Below are 24,869 nucleotides of genomic sequence, written 5' to 3' on the forward strand. Positions count from 1 at the left end.
GGAAGAGCAACACTGGCAACACACTGCTACACAGGAAAAAGGTTCCTATGCCTTCAAAGAAAAAGAAGCAAAGCCACAACTGGAGGCTCAAAAAGTGTCTGACATAATTGGTGAGTAATTTATTTTCCTGAAAATCAAGTATTGGCAGGATTGCCATTATAATATATATATATATATATATATATATATATATATATATATATATATATATATATATATATATATATAAAACAACAGGATATAATTATACTCAGGAATTTGGAAAAGTATCTACTTTTTAAGAGCAATATACTTCAGAGCGACAGGGCTCGACAGTAGGGCTGTCGCGATGACCGCAATATTGTAGTACCGCGCTACTGACAGGCCAACCGCAGAGGAATCGAAGTAATAATAGCAACCGTGATATCCGAGTGTTTTCTTTTTCATAAAGCTATACCCTTCTTGTTATGAACTTCGTGCCATGTGCATTGAATGTTAAATAATTTAATAATGATAAAAATCGATGTGTGCGTACTGTATTTTTCTTTTTTTTTTAAATGTCAAGCAAGTCGTTTAATAAAAATGGTGGGAACAAATAAAACTGCAGTGGCTGTTGCTGACTATTTAAATCTAGCGGTTTGGTGTGTCGTGTTGCAAATCCTCTGACCAATCAGTGATCGGTTGTGTTTTCACGTCACATTTTAGTATTGGTACGGTACGGTACGCTTGGAACCTCAGCAGAGGGGGTATGCTACCATTTAAAGCTTGCAGTACCGAATTTGTCATACCGGATGTGTCATAAAACGGGCTTGATTTTAATGGAGATCATTAAGTACTCGAGTATTGGTTTTCTTGGAACCTGTCAATTATTGAACGAGGAAATTGACAAAAATGCCTATCCCTAGTATGTAATTGTAAACAAGAACATAGGCACAGCCTTCCCTCAAGGAGTTCTTGCCTTGAGTGATCCAAGCATAAAATTTGATACGAATACTCTCTAAAGAACATGTTAATGGAAAAATATGCTTGTTCCTCAAAAATTCAAGATGGTCGCCATTTTTAAAGATGGCCACCGTTCCTGTCGAATATGAATTATTTAAATTGTTCAAATGGTGATGCAAGCATAAAATTAGGCAGAAATACTGTTCAAGGAACACTCGTTTGGAAAAAGGTATGTGCCACTCAAAAATTCAGGATGGCGACCATTTTCAAAATGGCCACCATTTCTGTCAAATAGTCATAATGTCTGCTTTGTCTGCCTCCTCTCCTTTGACCTGTCCAGCTTAGTTAAACTTGCCAGGGATATAAAAATGTTCAGGTTCATTGGAGTACACAAGCCTCTCTACCACGGCAAGGTGCAGTCCACAGAGAGGAAGGGCCACTGTTAGAAAAAGGAAGTGATACAACTAGGTTTGGGTCACCTACAACTAGCCCGATCATTCACCCAGTGCCATTCAAGTCCCGTGGGATCTGTACACCTTCCAGGTAAGCATACATTAAAAAGTCATGCATTGCCCCACTTACCCGTGGCTCGGCTCTCCCGTGCTGGCACAACCTGTCAATTCAGGTGCGGCTATCTAACAACATCTATTACTAGCCAATTGATGAGGGGCTGTTAGACAGCATTTGGGACACTAAACTTAGCTATACTTAGCTATACTATTACTACTACTCAATAACTACAGTATAAGTAAAACTAGATCAGCTGACACTGAACCCCATGCTGAGTTCCACAGCAGTGAAGTTACCAGTGTGCCCTGGTTGTGTAATGACGTTCACTCTATTAAACAAAACCTTCCTTAACACATTAAATTGAGCTCTGACAGAAATGGTGGCCATCTTGAAAAAGGGTTGCCATCTTGAATTTTTGATTGGCACACACTTTTTTCTATGATAATGTTCCTTGAAGAATATTTGTACCAAATTTCATGATAGCATCCCCATTTGAAAAAAAGATGTAAGGATTCAAGAAAAATGGCGGCCATCTTGAAAAATGGTTGCCATCTTGAATTTGAGGTACAAGCACCATTTTCCAAAACAACATTCTGAAGAGAGTATTTTCACAAAATGTTATGCCTACATCACTGTTTGAGCGATTGGCATAATGAGTATTTGACAGAAATAGCGTCCATCTTGAAAAAATGGCTGCCATGTTGAATTTTTGGGTGGCCAACGCCTTTTTCCCAAAAAGTGACCCTTAGAGAGTATCTGTGCCAAGATATCATGCTTCTATACCAATTTGAACGATTCTCTTGAAATATGCCATTAATCTGCTGCACTATTTCCAGCGTCCTGAAAAGAGAGGACTGGGAGATCTGTAACAGCTTCCTTCGAGGTTTGTCCGGCCGCAGCGGGACTCAAACACTCTCTTGTCCTCCCTGTCGTTGCGGCTAGGGAGGCTTTCAAGGTTCGGGGTCCAACACAATCCTGGGTCGGGGTCCCCATCGATCCGGGAACTGCTGACGTTTCGCTGAACGAGAGCGTTGACGTACCTCAGTCGCTGGGCGAGGCTGTGAGACTGGTTTAGGGAGGAAGTGACGAATAGCATGCAACACTTTCTGAGCCTCTGTGGAACGTTCCGCGAAACCCTTGACTGCTGGCCCAAACAGACCGGTGGTGGACATAGGGGAGCCGAGAAAGCTGCCCTATCCGCATTCCTTCATCTCCGTTAGGTTTAACAAGAATTGACGTTCAAGCACTGTCAAGTTTGCCATGCTTCTGCCAAACGCCTGTGTGGTTGCCTTGGTAAGGCAAGACAAGGCAAGGCAAGTTTATTTATATACCACATTTCATACATAATGGTAATTCAAAGTGCTTTACATAGAAGAAATTAAAATAATCAAAAGAAATAAGAATAGTTAAAACAGTTTAGAATAAAAGATAAAATACAGAAATAATCAAATGAAATGAGAATAATTAAAACATAATATAAAATAAAGTGCAAACAGTCGGACAAACAGTGGCACAGTGCTCATTCAGTAAATGCACAGCTAAACAGAAGTGTTTTAAGTCTGGATTTGAATGTGACTACTGTAGGAGCACATCTGATCTCTTCTGGAAGCTGGTCCCAGCTGCGGCTGGCATAGTAGCTAAAAGCAGACTCGCCATGCTTGGAGTGAACCCTTGGTATTTCTAGCTGATGTGATCCTAATGATCTGAGTGATCTGAGGCCAGTGAGAAGTCCATTACAATAATCCACCCTACTGGTGATGAAAGCATGCACAAGTTTTTCTGAGTCTTGACTGGAAACAAAGCATCTAATTCTTGCAATATTTTTCAGGTGATAGTATGCTGATTTAGTTATTGCTTTGACATGACTACTGAAACTAAGGTCTGACTCTAGAGACACACCCAGATTCCTGACTTGATTTTTAGTTGTTTGTCCCCTAGACTGAAGGTATGCGTTCACCTTGAGAACTTCATCTTTGTTTCCAAACGCAATGATTTCAGTTTTGTCTTTGTTTAACTGAAGAAAGTTTTGGCACATCCAATTGTTTACTTCATCAATGCATTGGCAAAGGGAGTCAATGGGGCTATAATCGTTAGGCGATAGGGGTAAGTAGAGCTGTGTGTCGTCTGCATAGCTATGGTAAGCGATTTGGTTCTTTCTCATTATTTGGCTCATTGGGAGCATGTACAGGTTGAATAGGAGTGGCGCAAGAATTGAGCATTGAGGGACTCCGCATGTCATGCCACTCAGACTTATGGTCTCCTATACTCACATAATAACCTCTGCCTCCTAAGTATGACCTGAACCATTTTAGGACTATCCCAGAAAGCCCGACCCAGTTTTGCAGCCTGTCAAGAAGTATGTTGTGATCGACAGTGTCAAATGCAGCACTGAGGTCGAGTAGTACCAGCACTGATAATTTGCCTGTATCAGTATTTAAGTGAATATCATTTATTATCTTTATGAGCGCTGTCTCTGTGCTGTGGTGCGGTCAGAAACCAGATTGAAAATTGTCAAAGTATCCATTCGAGCTTAAGAATTTGTTCAGCTGATTGAAGACAACTTTTTCAATGATCTTGCCTATTAAAGGAAGATTTGAGATCGGTCTATAGTTGTTTAATATGGTCTTATCCAGATCGCTCTTTTTCAGGAGGGGTTTGACAACTGCAGTTTTCAGGGAGTTCAGAAAACTCCCAGAGAGAAGTGAGGCATTTACCACTTCTAGGAGATCTGCTTCTAAGCTGTGTAACACATTTTTGAAAAAAAAAATTGGGAAGTGCGTCAAGGGCGCAGGTTGATGTTTTTTGGTGCTGTACGGTTTCTTCCAAAATTTTGCCATCAATTTCTTCGAAATCAGACATAGTGACTACTTTCTCAGGCTGTTGTCTGATCTGCCTGACCCCAGCGCAACTCAAGGATGAGCTGATCACCTTTCTGATATTATTGATTTTCTCAGAGAAGAAAGACGCAAACTCACTGCACTTTCTCACTGAGAGCATTTCACTGTGAATCTTGCTTGAGGGGTTTGTCAGTCTCTCTACAGTAGCAAAAAGAGTGCGCATGTTGTTTATATTGCTGTTTATAATATTCGAGAAGAAAGTCTGTCTAGCTTTGCCTAGTTCCTTATTGAAAGCATGGATGCTGTCTTTGTAGATGTTATAATGGACTACAAGTTTTGTCTTCCGCCACATGCGCTCTGCTTTTCTGCATTGTCTCTTCATATTTTGCACTGCTGTTGGTAGCTCGCAGAGCTAGGTCAGTAGTGTTGTGCAGGTCTCTAAAGGCCTCCAGTTCAGGTCCAGACACTTGGAGGACAGCCATGGTGTAATGCGCCAAAGCAGCTTGGCCAGCGGAGGTGTATGCACGGCTGGCGAGAGCTGAAGTAACGCGGCATGGCTTGGAGGGGTGAGTCGCTTTAGCTTTCCATCCCGTGGCCATCCCGCCCACCTCTGCCCGTCCATCGTTTCTTCGAGGGGAGGAATCGCCTCGTAACCTTTTTCCACAGCGCCATCGACAGTGGAGAGTGCTGAGGAAAATTAAGGTTTTAGATGAGCTGAATGCGGCGCTTTCCACGACTTTGTTATCTCGTCGTGTACCTCGGGGAAGAAAGGTGCAGGCCTCCGCTTAGACTGCCTGTGTGAACAGGACCGGCGAGGGGGTTTATCTGGGAGAGAGCGGGCCGCGCGGGGACAGGGCCGGTGTGTGCTCGCTTGTAACCGTCCGCTCTAGGATCATTTATGCGCGGCGCTTCTTTTTGAGCGGCTCAAGCAAAGGGAAAGGAGCGGATGCGGGGTCGTCGTTGGCAAAACTGGCCAGTTGAGCCCGCAGTGTAGAGAGCGTCATCTCATCGCAATCTGGGCAGCTGCCCTTGGAGAGTGCAGCTTCCGTGTGGCCTAGGCAGGAAAGACAGATTATGTGGCGATCTCCGCCGAAGAGTAGGCCTCTACACGAGGCGCAGGTAACACAAGGCATTTGGAACAACGTATGAAATTGCTCTTTTAGAAAAGAGAGTTGCAGCGGCAAACACTCTTTTTAACCTTTTCAAAGGATATAGCGTTCCGAATAGCACAGCAGAACAGCGGGCTGAAAGCGGCGTTGAGTTGAAAACAGGAGCCGACGTCCTCAGACTGCTTTGCGGGTGCTTGTTCCGTTGAAGGGCTTTTCGACGGCAGCGAAGAAGGCTTCTAATTCCGGAAGTGGAGAGTTCGCTGAAGGAGATTAAATCTGGTTGTATGGCAGAGAAGGGGACCTTATATAATATAAGCCACGCCCATTCTTGCGGACTATGACGCGACAGGGCGCACAGTGACCTGATTCGTGTCTGGTTCGTGTGCATGACCCGCCTCGCCATAGGTTCGTGCAGCTGCACTGCGTTTCAAAAATTTGGCCTCAATCTTCTCGAGAAAAGGAGTTTTCCCATAGCGTAAGCTACTTACGCAATACGAGAGACCTCTCGAAAGGGAACTCAGTACAGTACAGTGAACTCAGTTATGATTGAACGACACTCATCTTTCAACATTGTAAAGGCCTTATAAATTTGTTAGATCAATGCCATTCATCTAAACATTGACTTTAAAGTTATCTACAAGCATAGCTACCTGGTGATAACTATTGTTTTACTTGTCAAACGGAATGAAATTTGTAATAATGTGCTTCATTATTTGTTTGTAAAGACATGTAACTGTGTATGCTTAACTCAATAAAACACATCCTGTGTAAGATTAATCAGATATTTATACAAAATAAACCTAATACTACGAATTATATCTGCACAAAATGACGCAAATACACAAGTGAACTTAGGTTACGTGCTAGTCAGAATGTGTAACTCGTGTTGTGGATGCGCTCTTCCTGGAGCAACGAGATGAAACCCGGTAGACCCAAAGAATTCACAATGTTTTATTACAACATTGTTCTCTGTATAATGTTATGTAATATGTGCATTGCCATTTGAGCTGCTCAAGCTGAAGCTGACAACTGGCATGCTTTATTCAGCGTTAATTCTAAATCAAATACATCCTATGATATACAGTGTTGGTCAGAATTAATGGCACACCTGGTAAATATGATAAAAATGGCTGTAATAAATAAATCTGCATTTCTTATCCTTTTGATCTTTCATTCAAAAAATGAGCAAAAATGTAACCTTTCATTGAAGTAAAAGAATTGAAAGTGGGGGGTAAATCACATTATGAAATAAATGCTTTTCTCCAAAACACGCTGGCCAAAATTATTGGCTTCCTGTTATTAAATACTTTTTGCAACCTCCTTGCCAAGATAACAGCTCTGAGTTTTCTTCTATAATTCCTGATGAGTTTGGAGAACAACTGACAAGCCACAACATATAAGATCCAGCAGTATATTTAACCGTAGGCATGGGGTACTTTTTATCCATGTTTGCACCAAACACATCTGGTGGGTGTGATGCCAAAAAGCCCTCTTTTTGTTTCATCCGACCATAGAATTCAGTCCCTTTTGAAGTTCCAGTCATGTCTGACAACTGAATATGCTGGAGTTTGTTTTTGGAGGAGCGAGGATGATTTTTCTTGAAACCCTCCCAAACAACATGTGGTGATGTAGGGGTTGTTAGATATATATTTTTTTAGGCTTTCTGACCCCCAAATCTCAAGTAATCTCTACAATTCTCCATCTGTGATCCTTGGAGAGTCTTTGGACACTCAAACTTTCTTCCTTACCATGCATTAAGACAATATAGACACACATCCTCTTCCTGGCAGATTCATAACATCTTTTGTTGATTGGAACTTCTTAATTATTGCCCTGATGGTCAGAATGGGGATTTTCAATTCTTTTCTTACAGCCACTTTCTATTTTGTAATGCTCAACAATCTTTTGATGCAGATCAGAACTATATTCTTTGGTTTTACTCATTGTGATGGATGATTAAGGGAATTCGGCCTTTGTGTTGCTATTATTAACAACTATTATTAAGCACTGCAATAAGCATTCTTAAAATTAATATGTTGTTAACTTTTACTTGTTTGTACTGGTAAAAGGCTACCTAAAAGGCTGTTGTCCATTTTACGTTTGTACTACTTAAATTCCCACAAGGATTTAAACATCATATTATTTGAAATGCATCATAAATAAATTTTCCAAAGATGTTTTTACTTGTTTAAATTTAAATAACATATGTAACACACGTGACTAAACCTGATTGGTTCCAGAGACGTTGAACGGCTCTGATTGGTTCATATAATAATGAGATCGCCTCGCACCTCAGAGCTTCTGTTTATCAGATATGCTGTGATTGTGTCATCTCTGTATGCTTACAGTCCCTCCAGAATTATGCAATCGGATAATCCAATGCATAATCAGCCAAAGTCTGCATATTTATGCGGGGCTGCATTTTTTTCAAACACGCCGCACTTTCACCGCATAAATTGCAGATTTCCGCGCAAAATATGCGGGGCTTGCATGATTTCATAATCCCACATTTTTGTAGCAAAAAAGTCACATATCTTAGCAGAAAGTTGAAAAATGTTGCGTTTACTTCACACAAGAGCAGCCATTTTCCCCTGTTGGAACGTTATGAAGTGATGTAATTATGCGACGTGAACATCATCGAAAAACTGTAAAACAGGAAGCACACATTTTATTTTTTCATAGTTTATTTATTCATTTTTACAGAAGTTGAATATTCATTTTGTAAAGCTACAGAACTTGTTTGACCCATCAATGCTTTGTAAGTTTGAGCCGTTTGTTTATTAAGGTCTGAAATAAAACCAGATGAGAACTTAATTCCCAGCACTTTCTGTGATGTAGTATGCTTGCTTATCATAGGAAGTAATAAGAAATGACTCTTTACATTAAGGTAGTAGCCTAGTGTGAACAGGGTGTTGGGGGAATCACTTTTTTTTTTTTTCATTTTTTGCAAGTTCCCGCAATTTCATTGCATAAAATTGCATAATAATATCCCGCATATTCCATCACATTTTTTAAGAAAACGTGCCGCATAATCAAGGATTTTTGCCCGCAACAATCACAACAAACTCCAAATTTTTCTGTAAGGACTGACTTGAATGAATGTGATTAAATTTAGATGTATAAATTAAACTGTTAAATTATATAGAGCGATCGTGTCTCTTTAGAGGACTCGGAGGAAACCACACGATTCATGTGGATTAACTTTTTGAAACGTGAACTGTTTGGGTAAATCGTTCATTGGAGGGAAATCTTTCAGGTTTTATTAAAATATCTAAGTTTTTCTTTCGAAGAAAATAAAATGGATTAAATGGGTTAGAACTACTGAAGGTAAGTGATCACAGAATTTAGAGTTTTTTGGGGGGAACTAATTAATAGAAAACATCTCAGGTTACGACTGTAACCATAGTTCCCAGAGATAGGGAATGAGACGATGCGTCGATGACGCTTTGGGCACGCTTCCAGTGTGAATGCGTCAGAAACATCTATGTCAACTAGTCCAATGGATGAAATGAACATCACCAGGGTTTCCGCGGGGTTGTAAAAGGTAGTAAAAGGTAGTAAATTAAATTAAGCCAAATTAAGGCCAGTAAAAAGTAGTAAAAAGTAGTAAACGTCATCTGACGAGGTAGTAAATTTTCGAAGCCCCATCTAACTGGGTCTATATGGTTTTCAATTAGGGTAACTTACGTGTGCAGGCCTATTTCCTTACTAAACTTCCATGAATTTATTTTTATTTTGAGTCGGACCCAAAGACAGAGAAAAGAAAGGTCGGACATGAGTGAACGGAATGACGTCACCCGATGTGTACGTTGGGCGGTTCAAGCTGGTACCTTAGCTTGGCAGTAAACCTCTACTCCGCGCGAGTTTACCAAGTAACGTTAAATATGGGCAAGTGCAAGTTTTCGGACCTCTGGCTGGAGCATGCTCGGTTTAAAGACTGGCTTAGGCCAGTAGTTGGAAACAGTTGAGAAGTTTTTTGCAACGTTTGCAAGAAAACGATAAATATTACTTGGATGGGGGTGACGGCGATTAATTCCCACAGGGAGTCTACTAGCCACCTAGCCAGGATGCGGGGAGGACGTAACACCCAGCTACCGCTGTCGCTGTTTTGTGCTGGACCAACGGCTACATCAATGCCATCAACCTCCACTGCTCCCTCAACCTTGCCTGCTCGCTCCTCGCAGTCCACTGCCAGTAATCCTACCACCAGCATACAGACGATCTGCACCACCACCGCTACGCTACAGGCTAAAGTACTATGGTGTTTAGACTTGGCAGTGAAACACCACTCGTTCAAGTCCAATGATGGCATAGGAGAGCTGTTTAGCATGATGTTACCGGATTCCCAAATCGCCAAATCGTTCGGTTTGGCCAAAGACAAGACCAGCTACATAATCAAATTTGGCATCGCCCCCTATTTTAAGAAGCAACTGGTTGAAGCTATAAATCATGCCGGACCATACATACTTATGTTTGATGAGAGTCTGAATGAATCGTCAAAGAAAAAACAAATGGACATACACATTCATTTTTTGGAGGATGGCTGTGTCCGCTCGAGGTATTTTGGCTCACAATTTCTGGGACATGGAAGAGCTGAGGATCTGTTGCAGCACATCAAAGTAAGTTTATTTTTATATACTTATTGGTTAGGGGCAGTGTTGGGCAGTAGCGGCATTCAAAACAGCGCCGGTTCTAGTTTACCTACATTTCTCAGTAGCGTCGCTAGCTATTTTCTACATCAATAGCTTTTCAGAAGTGAAACTATTTTACTGATTAAGTAACATGGTAGCATTCATAGAAGCTACATTTCCCAGCGGAGTTTCTGCTGTGGTCTAGGCTGAAGCCGTAACCATGGTGATGACAGACGCTGCTGCGGGGTAGCTGGGGAGCGTGCACAGGAGACAGCGGTGAGAAAGCAGAGGGAGAGAGTGTTCATATAGTGAATCTTATCAGACTTCAGGAAAACTCTTTCCCTAAATTCACCTTCAACGTCATTTGTCCTTTTTTTTGCCAGGCTGCTACTGTTTGGAGAAGGTCTTAATTTTGCTCCTGTGGGTTGAACAACGTTAACGTTAGTGATCTTATACAAAGTGTCCTCCCAATGTGCCCTAAATGAAGTATAAATCCAAACAGTGTGGCTCTTCTACAATATACACTCTTCCCGTTTTTGTAATTGGCTATGTGAGGATGTTTTTGTTGGTTTGTGTTGCCATGGTTTTGTTGCAGTTAAAGCATTGAGAACAGTTTAATAAGCTATTTTGACATTTTTGCCTATTAGTTTGTCTTACAGTTTTATTGATCACTAGATAGCCATGGCTTGGAGTGAAATTAGTATAATATTTTAATAAAGTAGCTTTGATGTAGTTAGGTGATGGACTTTACATTTTATTGTAGTATAGCTTGCTACATTTGCTATATTTCGTTTGGTGGGTAGCTTTCATTTAGTGATTGATGGAGAGTAACTTATAGATTAGCTTAATACATTTTTCCAAGTTGCTTGCCCAACACTGGCCAGGGGACATTGTTTGCATTTGAACAGTTTCATGGATTTGATCATTTAATTCATTTAGCCTCCTTCTGAATCCTGTAACATAATGTTGGAAAAATTTATATATATGGTAATTAAAAAGTGTTATAGCCTAACTTATGCTTTGGCAAAGCAGTCCTTGACATAAGCATAATATCTATCTCTTTCAAATGTATTTCAACATCTTACTTACGTTTTACATTAGGATAATAAAGCTAAATGTTTAATTTGAAGCATACTGTATACAGTTTTACTGTCGGTCTGTATATTGAATGTGGTTTACTTAATCAATAAATGTTATTTAAACAAAACTTTCTTCTGTGTGATAATTCACAGGAATGTGTTGCTCAGCTCAACATGAGGTGGCTCCTCTCTCTGGGAATGGATGGCCCCAATGTAAACTTCAAGCTCCTCGATCTCCTTCAAAAGGAGCATACCGAGCTGTATGGAGGTGCTCAAGTCCTGATAGTTGGGAGCTGTGGACTTCACACTCTCCACAATGCCATGAAGGCAGGCTTTACAGCCTGGCAAATTGACAAGCTCCTGTGTGCGCTCCATTTCCTCTTTCACAACATTCCTGCCCGCAGAGAGGACTACACCATCATCACTGGGTCGTCCTGCTTTCCCCTCTCTTTCTGTGGCCACAGACGGGTAGAAAATGTGCCAGTTGCCGAGAGAGTCCTGGAAATTTGGCCTATGATTCAGAAATACATCAATGCTGCAGAGAATAAGAAGGTTCAAAAACCAAACCTGGCCTCTTATGACGCCATCCTGGCAGCACAGGGGGATCCACCACTCTTAATCCCAAAGCTCCAATTCTTCCTCTCCATTGCAAGAAGTTTCAACCCATTTCTCCAAAAATACCAGACAGATGAGCCTGTGTTGCCATTTTTGGCAAAAGATTTAACTCAGCTTCTCTTGGCGAGTATCACTGTAAAGGTTTTGATTCTCATTTGAATGTAAACCTGTATTAATTGATGGAATGGAATGGCTTGGTAACTATCTGCTTTTTGTCATCATCGGAGTTTACTGAGGTGCTTCATCAGAAGGGAGCTCATTCAAGACCTAACCCCCCTGCAGCTCATTAAATTGGACATTTCTGATGAGAAGAACTGGACCTCCCTCAAAAGGGTAGATATAGGCTTGGGGGCTGAATCTTCCATCAAGGTAATTTCATTGTTGTTTATTTGTTTTACACAATCACACTAATTACACAATCACAATTACATACAATTTGTTCACTATGAATATTTATGATCATTAATATTATACAAACATTTCCTTTCAAAGAAAACATTGACATGGGTGTTCCTTAAATAAATAATTATTATATTAATTAATTATTAAATTAATAATGTTCCTTAATAGGCACTCATGGGCAAACCAGGAACCAAGATAGGGGAACACTCCGTACTCAGCCTGAGAAGAGAGTGTTTGCAGAGTCTGATTCTAATCATAAAGAAACTGCAAGAAAGGTCCCCGTTGAAATTCCCCATTGTTAGGCAGATTGCCTGCTTGGATCCCACAAAAATGGTCAAAGATCCCGAGTGGTGCATCGTACAGATGAAGGCATTAGTACAAACTTTCATCTAGGGACAGCAGGTGGCATTGCAGCTGGTAAGAAAATATTTTTACAGGGACAGTAGAGCTGGATAGGTTATTTAAATGGAGTAAGGACTTGTGCTCATTTGTGGTTTTCTGCCATTTTAAAGGGGTCATATAAAGCCATTTTCATACAAGTTAATTTGATACTTTAGGGTCTAAATGAAAAGTTTGTAATATACTTTAATTCAAAAATTTCATTAGTATTGTAAGAAAACACTAATTTTACCTGGTCAAAAACAGCTCTGTTTTCAGCACGCCATTTCAGTGCATATGCCTTTAAATAATAATGAGCTTCGCTCACTCCGCCCCTCTGTTCTGCGGGCATTCATAACAGCGTTATGACCACACCGCACGTGGAGTGTTTCCTTGACAACAGTTGAGGGTATAGGAAAAAAATGGCAGCGGGAGTCTCTGAGGAGGACACATCCGTGCAACCGTATCAGTTTGAACCGGAGTCGGAACAAGATGACGCCCCGAAGAAGTTCGGCAATTAAGGCTCGAACATGACGTTTCTGAATGGTTGGTTATTATATTGTCACTTTGATATATCTGTGTGTACTGGCAAGGTAGAGTAACTTAGTGAGATGTACAAACGCTATGTGTTTACTGATGTAAGTTATAGGTACTCAGTTTGTAATAACACAATAACCATAACGCGTTGTTCATTATAAACGTGGGATTCTGAATTATATTGAGAACGTCGTACATAGAAAACATGCCGTATGTACCCTGAGTGTAAACCTTAGCCGGATTCATCGTGAAGCGATTTGCAAAGATTAATGTAAAGGTTAATAAAATTTTACACTTACTTTTTCTGGAGGTTCAGCAGGGAGACATGAATAGTTGGTAACGATTCTTTTTTCAGGAGCAGCTTCTTATCAAAATCAGCTTTATAAGTTACTTCCTTCGTTAATAAAGCAGTCTGGTGAGAAGATTTGCGAATCGCGCAAACATGAAAGCATTGGCGTTGCTCGTGGGGAATATTCCCTTCGGAAACAAAACTCAGCCACTGTGTCTTCAGCGGTTCGGATTTAGGAATTCAAAATTACTGCTGTGTTCGTTATTACACCCAAGAACAGAACACCACAATCGCTTAGACGCCATTCTGCTCCAGCGTATCAACAATGACGGACTATGATGGCTGACAGCTCCCTCAGGGCGGGTCTGTGTTGAAACGCTGCTGTCAATCAACAATCGTGGCAGGGGCGTCCGATTTAGTGACGTCACAAAATCGAACGTCTCAATTTGAGGCAGGGGAAAACATATAAGGAGATTAAAAGATTTGTAATTTAGGCAAGACCTTTGTGTCCCCAGGTTGAGAAGCCGATTTAGATCGGCTGCTTTAGATACTGTTGTGTATCTATGATGAACTGTATGTACTGTTGTTGAATGGGTGATGACGTAGTTGACTAATGTGTTAATTTAAAAAAATTATTTAAATTTTCCTTTCAATGTTGCAGGTGATGTCATCATTCAGCAGTTCACCTCCTTGCTCTCGGTTGTGGGCAGAGAAGAAGAGTTTGTTTCCTTCCAACCCCTGAGGCAGCATCTGGATGTCTTTCTCCACTCCAAACTCTGCACGTCCCACCCTGACCTGCTCAAGTTCTGTCAAAGTGCTCTCCTCCTGTCCCATGGACAAGCCACAGTGGAGAGAGTCTTCTCAGTTAATAAGGAGGTAGAAGCGTGCAACCTACGCGAGGAATCTCTCGAAGCCCTCAGGTTAATCTGTGCTAAAGTAATTGTATGTGGTGGCGTTCTGAAAGTTCCTCTGACCAAGGAGCTCTTGGCATCTGCTGCATCAGCAAGGTCACAATACAGGCTGTACCTTGATATTGAGCGGAAAAAAAGGAGAGTGCCACACAAGAGCTGAAGAGGAATGCAGCAGATAAAGAGCTGGAGGACCTCCGGAACCAGCGGCAGGTACTCGGTAGTGTATTTTAATCACAAATTTGTATTTTAATTAGACGCGTTCCCACTTTATATAACAGCCGCTCTGAATAGTATTGCAGTTTAAATTGTATAGCACTTAAGTGAGCGCTGTCCAACAGCTAGTTTCGATTCCTCCCATTATTCGGGTGATTTGCGCTTGCTGTGTTAATTGCTGGGCAGAAACAGCTGTCCTCACTCAGGCGTTAGTACGCATTATATCTATGTAGTGCGCGCGCTGTCGCGGAAGCGCCAGCGGAAGCGTTCAGCCTCCTCGTGTGAAGACCGACTCGGGTAAAGACCATCGACTCTTCCTGTGCGACTCCACCGAGCAACAACACCAGCTACGCACTTAAGTATCTTCTTCTCCCTTTCCTTTCCTACTTGTACTCTATTTCCCTTAATCAACATGTGCTTTCAATACATTCCTGTTGTCTCTCGACAACGCACTCTCATCACGCACAGAAGGCAGCGCAATACTGCTAATCTGCGTCCCGTTCTCTCATCCACACACACACCTCTCTCTCTTTCTATGGGTCTATGGAATTGTCAGTCAGCAGTCAATAAAGCTGACTTCATTCCTGCCTTTGCATCTCTTTCAACTATTAATATCTTGGGCTTGACTGAGACCTGGATCCGTCCAGAAGACTCAGCAACCCCTGCTGGTCTCTCTAACAACTTCTCTTTCTCTCACACCCCTCGCCAGTCTGGTAGGGGTGGGGGGACTGGTATTCTCATTTCTAACAATTGGAAATACTCAACTCTCTCTTCTCTATGCAATAACAACTCATTTGAATATCACGCTATTACACTTAAAACTCCCTTTAAGATCGAGATTGTAGTCATTTATTGCCCCCCAGGTCAACTGGGAAGCTTTGTTGAGGAGCTGGATGTGCTGCTGTCCTCTTTCCCTGAGGACGGCACTCCACTTGTAGTCTTTGGCGATTTCAACATTCATCTAGAGAAGCCGTATGCTACAGATTTCATCTCTCTCCTAGCCTCATTCGATCTCAATCGGCTCATCACCACAGGTACTCACAAGTCAGGCAACCAACTGGACCTGGTCTACACACGCAACTGCATCACAGACAACATTTTGGTGAAACCTCTCCATGTTTCAGATCATTTCCTCAATTCAATCTACAACTCAATTTCCACACTCCACCAACTCCCCTACCAGTTACCTTCAGACGAAACCTGCGCTCACTTTCTCCCTCCCGTCTTTCCTCTGCGGTGTCATCTTCTCTTCCCTCACCCTCACAATTCTCATCTCTAGATGTGAATACCGCAACGGATACTTTATGCTCCACTTTAACTTCTTCTTTAGACACTATCTGCCCTCTCTCCTCCAGGCCAGCACGCGCTACCCCCTCTAACCCCTGGTTATCTGAGGTTCTTCGCGAACACCGGACTAAACTCAGGGCAATGGAGAGGAAATGGCGCAAATCAAAAGATACATCTGACCCGAGTATGTACCAATCTCTGCTCTCTTCCCTATTCTGCTGATGTTCACGCCACAAAATCTTCATATTTCCATAACAAGATCAATACCGCCTCTAACACACGAACACTTTTCAAGACATTCAACTCTCTCCTCTGTCCACCTCCACCACCACCCATCTCCTCGCTAACTGCTGATGATTTTGCTAACTTCTTCACTAACATAACAACAACCATTAGCAGTCAGTTCTCTCCTCCACACACACAGAAACCTAGTCCAACCTCTCCCTCAGCCAATAACCTTCTCTCCTTCTTATCTCCTCTAACCGAGGAAGTAGTATCTAAACTTCTCCTCTCCAGTCATCCTACCACCTGCCCTCTAGACCCCATCCCCTCACACCTTCTTCAAGCCATCTCTCCCACACTTCTACCAGCACTCACACACATCATCAACTCATCCCTCCATACTGGCATTTTTCCTACAGCATTTAAGCAGGCTCGGGTAACCCCACTGCTTAAAAAACCAACATTAAACACATCACTTCTAGAGAATTACAGACCTGTCTCTCTCCTACCTTTCATTGCAAAAACACTTGAACAAGTTGCTTTCAACCAAGTGTCATCTTTCCTGTCTCTGAATAACCAGCTGGATGTTAACCAATCTGGCTTCAAGAAAGGGCATTCGACCGAGACCGCATTACTTTCAGTCACAGAAGCCCTGCGGATCGCCAAAGCTGCTTCCAAATCATCAGTTCTCATTCTCCTAGACCTGTCTGCTGCCTTCGACACTGTGAATCATCAGATCCTTCTGTCCACCCTCTCATCACTGGGCATCACTGGATCTTCCCTCCACTGGTTTGAGTCCTATCTCACAGGTAGGTCATTCAGGGTCGCATGGAGAGGCGAGGTATCCAAAGCACATCGACTGACCACAGGGGTTCCCCAGGGGTCAGTCCTTGGACCCCTCCTCTTCTCCATTTACACCACATCACTGGGACCCATCATACAGGCACATGGTTTCTCTTACCATTGCTATGCTGATGACACCCAGCTCTACCTCTCATTTCAACCAGACGATCCCACAGTAGCTACACGTATCTCTAGCTGTCTGGCGGACATCTCGGCATGGATGAAGGAACATCACCTGCAGCTCAATCTGGCAAAGACTGAGCTTCTCGTTCTCCCTGCCAATCCGTCTCTACAGCACGACTTCACTATCCAGTTAGACTCATCCTCAATCACCCCATCAAGGTCAGTCAGAAATCTTGGAATAATCTTTGATGACCAGCTAACCTTCACAGACCACATTTCAAAGACAGCTCGATCATGCAGGTTTGCAATGCACAACATCAGGAAGATCAGGCCTTTCCTAACTTAGCATCCAACACAACTTATTGTCCAGGCCCTGGTTATTTCTAGGCTTGATTACTGCAATGCTCTTCTAGCTGGTCTTCCATCATGTGGAACTAAACCCTTACAAATGATCCAGATTGCTGCTGCTCGTCTTGTCTTCAACGAGCCCAAAAGGGCCCACGTCAATCCGCTGTTCATCTCCCTGCATTGGCTACCACTCGCTGCTCGAATCAAGTTCAAGGCGCTGACACTTGCTTACAGATTGTCCACCAGCTCAGCTCCCTCCTACTTTCACTCGCTCATACGGGTCTACATCCCTTCCAGAAGCCTACGATCGGCCAAGGAGCGACGGCTCGTGGTGCCTTCACAGCGAGGCACAAAATCACTGTCCAGAAAATTCTCATTCACGGTTCCATGCTGGTGGAATGACCTACCCACCCTCGTCCGGAATCCCTGACAGCATTCAAAAGACAACTGAAAACTCATCTCTTCCGTGAGCACTTAACATAGGAAAAAAAAAAAAAAAAAAAAATTAAATTAAAAAACCTTTTTCTTGAAATCTTCGCTTGTCTGGTTTATGCCACTCTGAGCAATGTTTGAACTTTGTATTCTGAGCACTTCTTGCGTTGTTTTTGCCTCTCCATGATGACTCGCTTGGTTTAATCCTCAAATGTAAGTCGCTTTGGATAAAAGCGTCTGCTAAATGACTAAATGTAAATGTAAATGTAGTGTGTGCCATTCACTTGAGAATGAATCCGACAAGTGTGCAGAGATGGCTGAGGGAAAGGCAGGAAAAAGGTGGCTGAGCTCATCACAAAATCCAACTCTCTTCGAAGAGGGCACAAGCACAAAAAAGAAGAACTTCTCCAAGTGGAAAAATTGATCGAAGAAAAGGCCGCACAGCTGAGGCACTTGTGATCCTGCCTTAGCAACTTTTATGTTTGTTGTTAATTCAATTAATTGTTTATGCTCTGTTGGACAGTGCTTGGCTTGTGTCCAGTGTTGAAGTTATTTGTTTCAACTCCCTCCCAGTGTTGAAATTAAGTTATAATTGCCTCATTAAATTGTGATTAAATATGTTATTAATTCATTTGGATTCCTTTCATGTCTTTACTTGTCACTTTACTTTAACACTGCTACAGTTGAAGTTTGAAGCCGTGTTGGTAGCAACAATATTGTGATGATAGTAAAATAGGTGGTAAAAAGGTAGTAAATTCAATTTAAGAATCTCTGTATAAACCCTGATCATGGGCGGGTGACGTCATGACCAGGAAGAGATAAGAGCGCATCTGGTGAAACCGGCTTTAGCTTCAAAAATTGCAGAAGCAATTCGATCACAGGGATGCAGGAACTATGGCAGGGCAACGCATCATCTCGTTCCCTATCTCAGGGAACTATGGTTACCTTCGTAACCTGAGACGTTCCCTTTCGAGGGACCTCGCGATGCGTCGATGACGCTTTGGGAACGAGAATACCCAAATCGCCAAACTTTCAAGTGCCTGAGTGTCAGCCTGTTGTCAGTACCACACTAAGCACCTGAGACCCTGGAGCAGCGTCCAGGTCCAGGCTATAAAAGCTGACGAATGTGAGCGGAGAGGACCAGCCTTCCGATCGCAAACATCTTGGAGAGAAACTCTAGATAACAACGCTTTAGAAGCCACCATACTCCTAGTGGAATGAGCTCTGACCATCAAAGGGCATGGCTGGTCAGAGGACTCATAAGCAAGAGAAATAGCTTCAATTATCCACTTGCTCACTGTCTGCTTAGAGGCAGGAAAACCATTCTTGGGGGATCCAAAGCAGACAAATAATTGGTCGAATTTTCTCCACGGAGAAGTCCAATGAACATAAGTGTCCAGTACTTGGACTGGGCACAAGAGGTTCAGCTTTTCCTGGTCCGACGAAGTAAATGGAGGAGGACAGAAAGCCTGTAGCACAATAGGCCTCGGAATAATGGTAGGCACCTTAGGAACATATCCATGTTTAGGGTATAAGAATGCCTTGACCATCCCCGGTGCAAACTCAAGGCAGGTGGGAGAAACGTCCTGAAGGAGTTTCTCCTTCACCGTTCCCTGAAGGAGGGTCGCTGCATCGACCATATGCCCCAGGAGCCTCTGAAAGTTCTTTCAGTAGGACCCTTTCTCACTTCAAAAAACAGCTGAACACACTCTCATTGGAGAGGCGTGTTGGACCGTGTCCATATCCAAAACTGAAAAAGAGATACTCAGCCCGTGGGCGAGATTACTCTCTCCCAGTTGACCTGAAGACCCAACGGGCTCTGGAGCACTCGAAGGGAAGGACTCTGTTCTGATACTTCAACCCTCACACGCAACACACAGGAGGGCCTGCGGCGCGGAACGTAGAGATCTGAAGCACATGTCTTTCAGGTTGGAGCTGCAGACCAATCTTGGGCCAAGATGGTCACGACCCACCACCTAGAAGCACGAAGAATGAGTTTACAACTGGCCTTCATACCGGCTGGAGGAGCGGCTATATCAAATCCTTCGCCAGCAGGATAAGATAAGCACATACAAGTCAGAAGCACTGCTCAAAACTAGGTGTTATGAATATCACTGGATTTTCAGGAGCACGTCTGCTCGAAACCTAATGGGATGATTATCACTGACTTCAACGGGATAGCCGAGTCTTAGGTGGGACAGCAAAGTAGAGAGAGTGGTGTTAGTGTGCTGTGCAACACTTACCTGTCTCCACTAGCGGTGAGAAGGCGGATGACCGGGTCCTCGAACGCACCAAGCAACAGACACACACACATAAACAAAGACTCCACCCGGCCCTCACCCAGGGGGAAGGAGGGAACGTGCCAACTCAAAGAGAATCTCATCCATTCCTGGGCAGCCCGCTCCGGAATACCTTCACTGTCGCTTGAAACCTGGCTTGGCACCGCCTGGAGCGGGCTAGGCGTCTCTACTGCGGCCGGCTCCATGCTGAGGCCTGGGTGGAGGCTGCTGCGGAGGCCCAGCGGAAGCGGCGGCCGGGGAACGCCCTCGCTGACGAGCAGGCGGAAGAGCTGCCACCGGTGGCGGCTGGAGGCAGCAGCTGGCCGCTGGGGCAGGATGTGCCGGATGACCTCCGTCTGTGCTTGAGTTGGATGCAGTTCTCCGCCGCATCGCCGACCAGCCCAAATTGGGGAGACCGTAACCGAACCTTGTCCGCATCCACCATAGTTTTTATCAAGTTTTATCAAATCAAGTTTTTATGTGGTAAAATATTTACTTCACCACGTGACAGCAGCAAGCTGGCTCCTGATTGGTTAACGCGGCGCGAATTTGACGCAGAAGTTCAGTTTTTTCAACTCGGGCGGCAGACACGAATTCGCGTCAAACGCGTGAATGCACAAAAAGCATAAATTATTCGCGCGGAACGCGCCAGACGCTCAATTCGCGCTATTCGCGCCATCCGCGTGAACTTGACGCGTGAATGAGGCGAATTCGCGTCTACCGCGCCGCACTCTACGCCTCATTGCGCCGCAGGAATTTTTTACGCACGTAACACGTCTTTGCATTGATTTAACATTGAAATCACTCGCGCTAGACGCTCTATTCGCGTCCGGTGTGAACGCACCATTAGGGGGGGAGACGAGGATGCCCCCAAAAGGCAGCGGCCGCCGGACACAGGTGCACCTGTGTCGACAGACCGCTCCATTGGAGGGATTGCCTCGCAACCCTTCACCGCGCCTCCATCAAGGGTAGTGAGGGCGAAAAGCTATTCAGGCAGTTTCTGGCAGAGAAAGGTGCCGTACACAACCTGGTAAGCTCTCCATGCATTTCGGGAAAGAGAGGCACTGGGGCGGCGAGCTGAGAGCCAGCGCGGCCCGCCCCGAGATACCAAACCTCCAACCGAGACTGAACGAGACACGGTGGAGGTTCCACTCGAGCCCGGCAGCCTCGGCGGCCCATTTCAGCATAGCTGACATTTCTGGATCTGGCTCGAGCAATGTTACACTCCCAGAGGGAGATAACACAGCCGAGTCGTCATTTCCAGAGGCCAGCTCACCCTCCGATGCTGCTATCGACATATTATCCTCCGGGGGAACCCCCATTGAAACAGCTGATCGGTCCATTACAGAGGGACCAGCATGCTCAACAGGAATTCCATCGGCTGCGGTGTGATGGAGGAGTGAGGAGCCCACAGGGAATGGTTACCGGGCGAGACATCCATCACCATCCTCCGATCACCCATCCCAAACGGGACCCGGGGGTGGGGCATGGTAATGGGGACTCGCGCTTCGCGGACGAAAGCAAGTCTCGATCTCAACACCGCGACAGTAACATTCCCGCAATGAGAACATGAGCCGTCCACAAAAGCTGCCTCAGCATGCCGAACATGTAAATATATATATATATATATATATATATATATATATAGATAGATAGATAGATAGATAGATAGATAGATGTTTGTATACATATAAATACATAGCTCAAACACGTGATGCAACAATTGTGACAGTCAGAGAGGAAAAGAGAACGAACGCATCCAGAAACGCACAGGTGGAATGACATCTTGAAAAAGATGCAAATGCACCCGTGTTGCTCTTTCAGAAAATAGGACCTTCACCAGTGCCGGAGCACACAGGGAATGACCGCGGCAACACCGAACAGTGAACTGAAACAGTGAAGCAATCACTTTTCCGCCCTCTAACCAGCCGTCAACACACACAAACATTTAGAATTTGTTGCTGTTAAAACAGCAGTTGAGAGCTCAAAGCTCGCGATCACCACTGCACTCACGCTGTAGAACACCAGCACTGGGAAAGTCTTCCTGAAGAACACCAACACACTCGCTCGTTGTAAACAACAGCACTCTGAAACATCAAACGATCGGCTCCGAAGCGAAAGGCAACTATTGCATGCATCCACTTCCGTATTTATACCCGCACTGCGGGGGCGGAGTGTGTGATGTGAATCACGCACGCCAATTACATTGGCTCGTTCAATAGTACTCTAAGAATATAGGCTCCCTGGCGTGATCCCCATTCAGTCGATGTCGACTACGTCCGACATTATCGACTGGAAGGGAACCGAAGGGCCTGAAGGTCTCCGACTCTTTTGAGGGACGAAATACCTAGCAGAAAAATAGTCTTAAAAGTAAGAATCTTCTCTGAGACCGAATCTAAGGGCTCAAAGGGAGCCCCAGATAGGCCTTCTAGTACTATTCCCAGGTCCCAAGCCGGAACACTAGTGCGAGTTGCAGGCCTCAGCCTCAAGGTGCCACGAAGGAAACGAGTGTACCCAAAGATGTACCACCCACCAGGGCGTGGAAAGCTGCAATGGCCGCCACGTAGACCTTAAGCGTGGAAGGACATAAACCTGATGCAAAGCATTCTTGCAGAAACTCAAGTACTGTATTGACCGAACAGTTAACCAGATCCCACTGGCGCTGGTGACACCAAGAAGTGAAAACTCTCCATTTCAGTGAATACAGTTTCCACGTAGTGGGAGCTCTGGAGCTTAGAATGGTCTCAACAACCGCGGTTGAGAGACCACTCACAATGAGTTGGGCCCCCTCAGAGGCCAAACCCACAGTTTCCAAATCCCCTGCCGGGGGTGAAATATTGCGCCCCCTGCCTGAGATTGAAGGTCTCTCCTGATCGGGATCTTCAAGAGAGTTGTACACCGCTCCCCCTGGGTTGGGGCTGCCCTCACTTGTCTGACACCGGTGGCGCCAAGCAGAGGTGGAAAGAGTAATAAAATATTCTACTCAAGTAAAAGTACTACTACTTCAATGAAATTTTACTTAAGTACATGTAAAAGTACCGGTCTAAAAATCTACTCAAGTAAAAGTAAAAAGTAGCTCATTTAAAACTGACTCAGAGTAAAAGTTACTGAGTTACTTTTTTAACAGCGGAGGTGGGGTGGGGGACCCCCCCGTGTAGGGTTGTAATGGTATAAGATTTTCACAGTATGGTAACGTCTCAGAAAATATCACGGTTTACAGTATTAATCAATTGTTAAATAAATAAACTGTATTATTAAATTATGGGTATTATTATTATTATCATCAGTTAAAATGACAGATAAATTAATGAAAACAGGATTTTTTTTTTTGGTTGAACAAATGCTTTTATTATAACAAACTTGAAATAATTTGTTTGTTTATTAAAATTTCAATAAAACATGTCTAATCAATTAAATTTGATAATTAATAATGAATTAGATTAACAACTTATTTTTAACATTAATAATTTATTAAAATGTTTAAGTATAATATTGTCCTATGAAATGTATTTTATTCAGAAAATTGATGTTTCTTTTTATTAGGGGTGTAACGATATTCAAACCAAACCGAAGAACCGCGATACAGAACCCACGATTCGAATCGTGATACTCTCATGGCGTAACGAACACGCTCCGCCCTGCAAGCTACCCCGGCCCCGCCCAGCCCGGCTCATTGATTGGACCTGGAATCAGTGTTGCCAAGTCCGCTTATTATAAGCGACTTTGGGCTTGTTTTTCTGTAAAGTCGCTTACAAATATTGGTAGTCGCGGGTCGCGTTTTTTTTTGGGCTTGTTTCTAAAGTGTAGTTGCTTATTTGGGCTTGTTCTCAGCTCGTTGTCAAGCAGATATTTTCTATATGTTATTTAAACGTAGGAGTTTGTCTTGCCTGTTCCCTCTGTCTCTCCCCTTTCCCTATACACAGAGTTTTTTCCCCACCCACATCCTGCTTCTAATTGGCTCTGACCCAGATGGCAATGAGTACCAGCCAATCAGAGGCAGAGCAGGGCAATCGTTTTTTTTTCTGGTTAGGAAAACGTCAGTGAGTGACGTTTAAATGAAAATACGTGCGAGTCGCGACCATCGCGACTGATGGTGACTGGACTGTAAGAGAGTTTTTATATATAAATTATATTTTAGATATTATAGATATAGATATTATAGTTTAATATTGTTTAACCCTTTAACTGTCACTCCCCCTTTTTTCGCATAGACATGAAAATCACTATTCAAACTTAAATGGTTGTAATTCAAGAATGCTTTGGAATATAGACCTATGGTTGGTCTTGTTTTAAAGAAGACATTTGCCAGATTAATGTTGAAGTGAAGTATTATGAAGTTATGAAAGTGAAACAGAAAACAAGTTATACAAGTTTGAGTTTATGAAAATGAACAATGTAAAAATATAATTATTAATATTTTATATAAAATATATTTATTACAAAATATATTTTACTCTAAAACTGCCAGAAAATGTAAGCCAAAAATCTGAAGAAGTTGTGTTCCAAATTTTAGGTTGATATCTCAAAAAATTAGCTTTCAGTAAGATTTTATTTGGCCGCAGTACCAACATTTTTCACTAGATGGACAGCCAAGCTTCATTACAGAAGAAAAATAAACTACCGTGTGCACAGTTTTACAAAACTAGGCACAGTTTACCAATCTGTCCACATGGATGTAAATTGACAATCTGTGCCCACAGTTTAAAACTATCTGTCACCACGGATTGTAACAGTAGCGGCAGCGCGGAGTAAACGCGAGTAAACGCGATCATCTCTTCCTCAGTTACAGAATAAACATGAATGGACACCTGAAGGTATCTTGAAAAATACAGTATACTTACTAAAAGGCATCATAACTCGTGTAATCGCTCAATCAGTGTTTCATCAGCGCAAAGACGTCAAT

The 24,869-nt window shown here is 43.3% G+C and overlaps 1 protein-coding gene across 1 annotated transcript; it reads left to right on the plus strand.

Annotated features, from left to right (window-relative positions):
- The first annotated feature begins 9,444 nt into the window (after nt 1-9,444).
- LOC143753997 (uncharacterized) lies at nt 9,445-11,861 on the plus strand. Its single transcript, XM_077246936.1, has 2 exons — nt 9,445-9,996; nt 11,241-11,861. Exons 1-2 carry the CDS (start codon nt 9,445-9,447, stop codon nt 11,859-11,861), a joined length of 1,173 nt encoding a protein of 390 aa, XP_077103051.1.
- Nucleotides 11,862-24,869: the final 13,008 nt, after the last annotated feature.

Source organism: Siphateles boraxobius, unplaced genomic scaffold (assembly GCF_051911475.1).
Source record: "Siphateles boraxobius isolate OS27281-9 unplaced genomic scaffold, OSU_SipBor_1 29, whole genome shotgun sequence".
In the NCBI taxonomy this organism is placed as follows: domain Eukaryota; kingdom Metazoa; phylum Chordata; class Actinopteri; order Cypriniformes; family Leuciscidae; genus Siphateles; species Siphateles boraxobius.

What these genes read in the sequence shown, in the direction of transcription:
- LOC143753997 (XM_077246936.1), top strand. Translation starts at nt 9,445, where the DNA reads ATGCGGGGAGGACGTAACACCCAGCTACCGCTGTCGCTGTTTTGTGCT. An exon ending in ATCTGTTGCAGCACATCAAA is followed by an intron (nt 9,997 to 11,240) that starts GTAAGTTTATTT and finishes GATAATTCACAG; the next exon opens with GAATGTGTTGCTCAGCTCAA.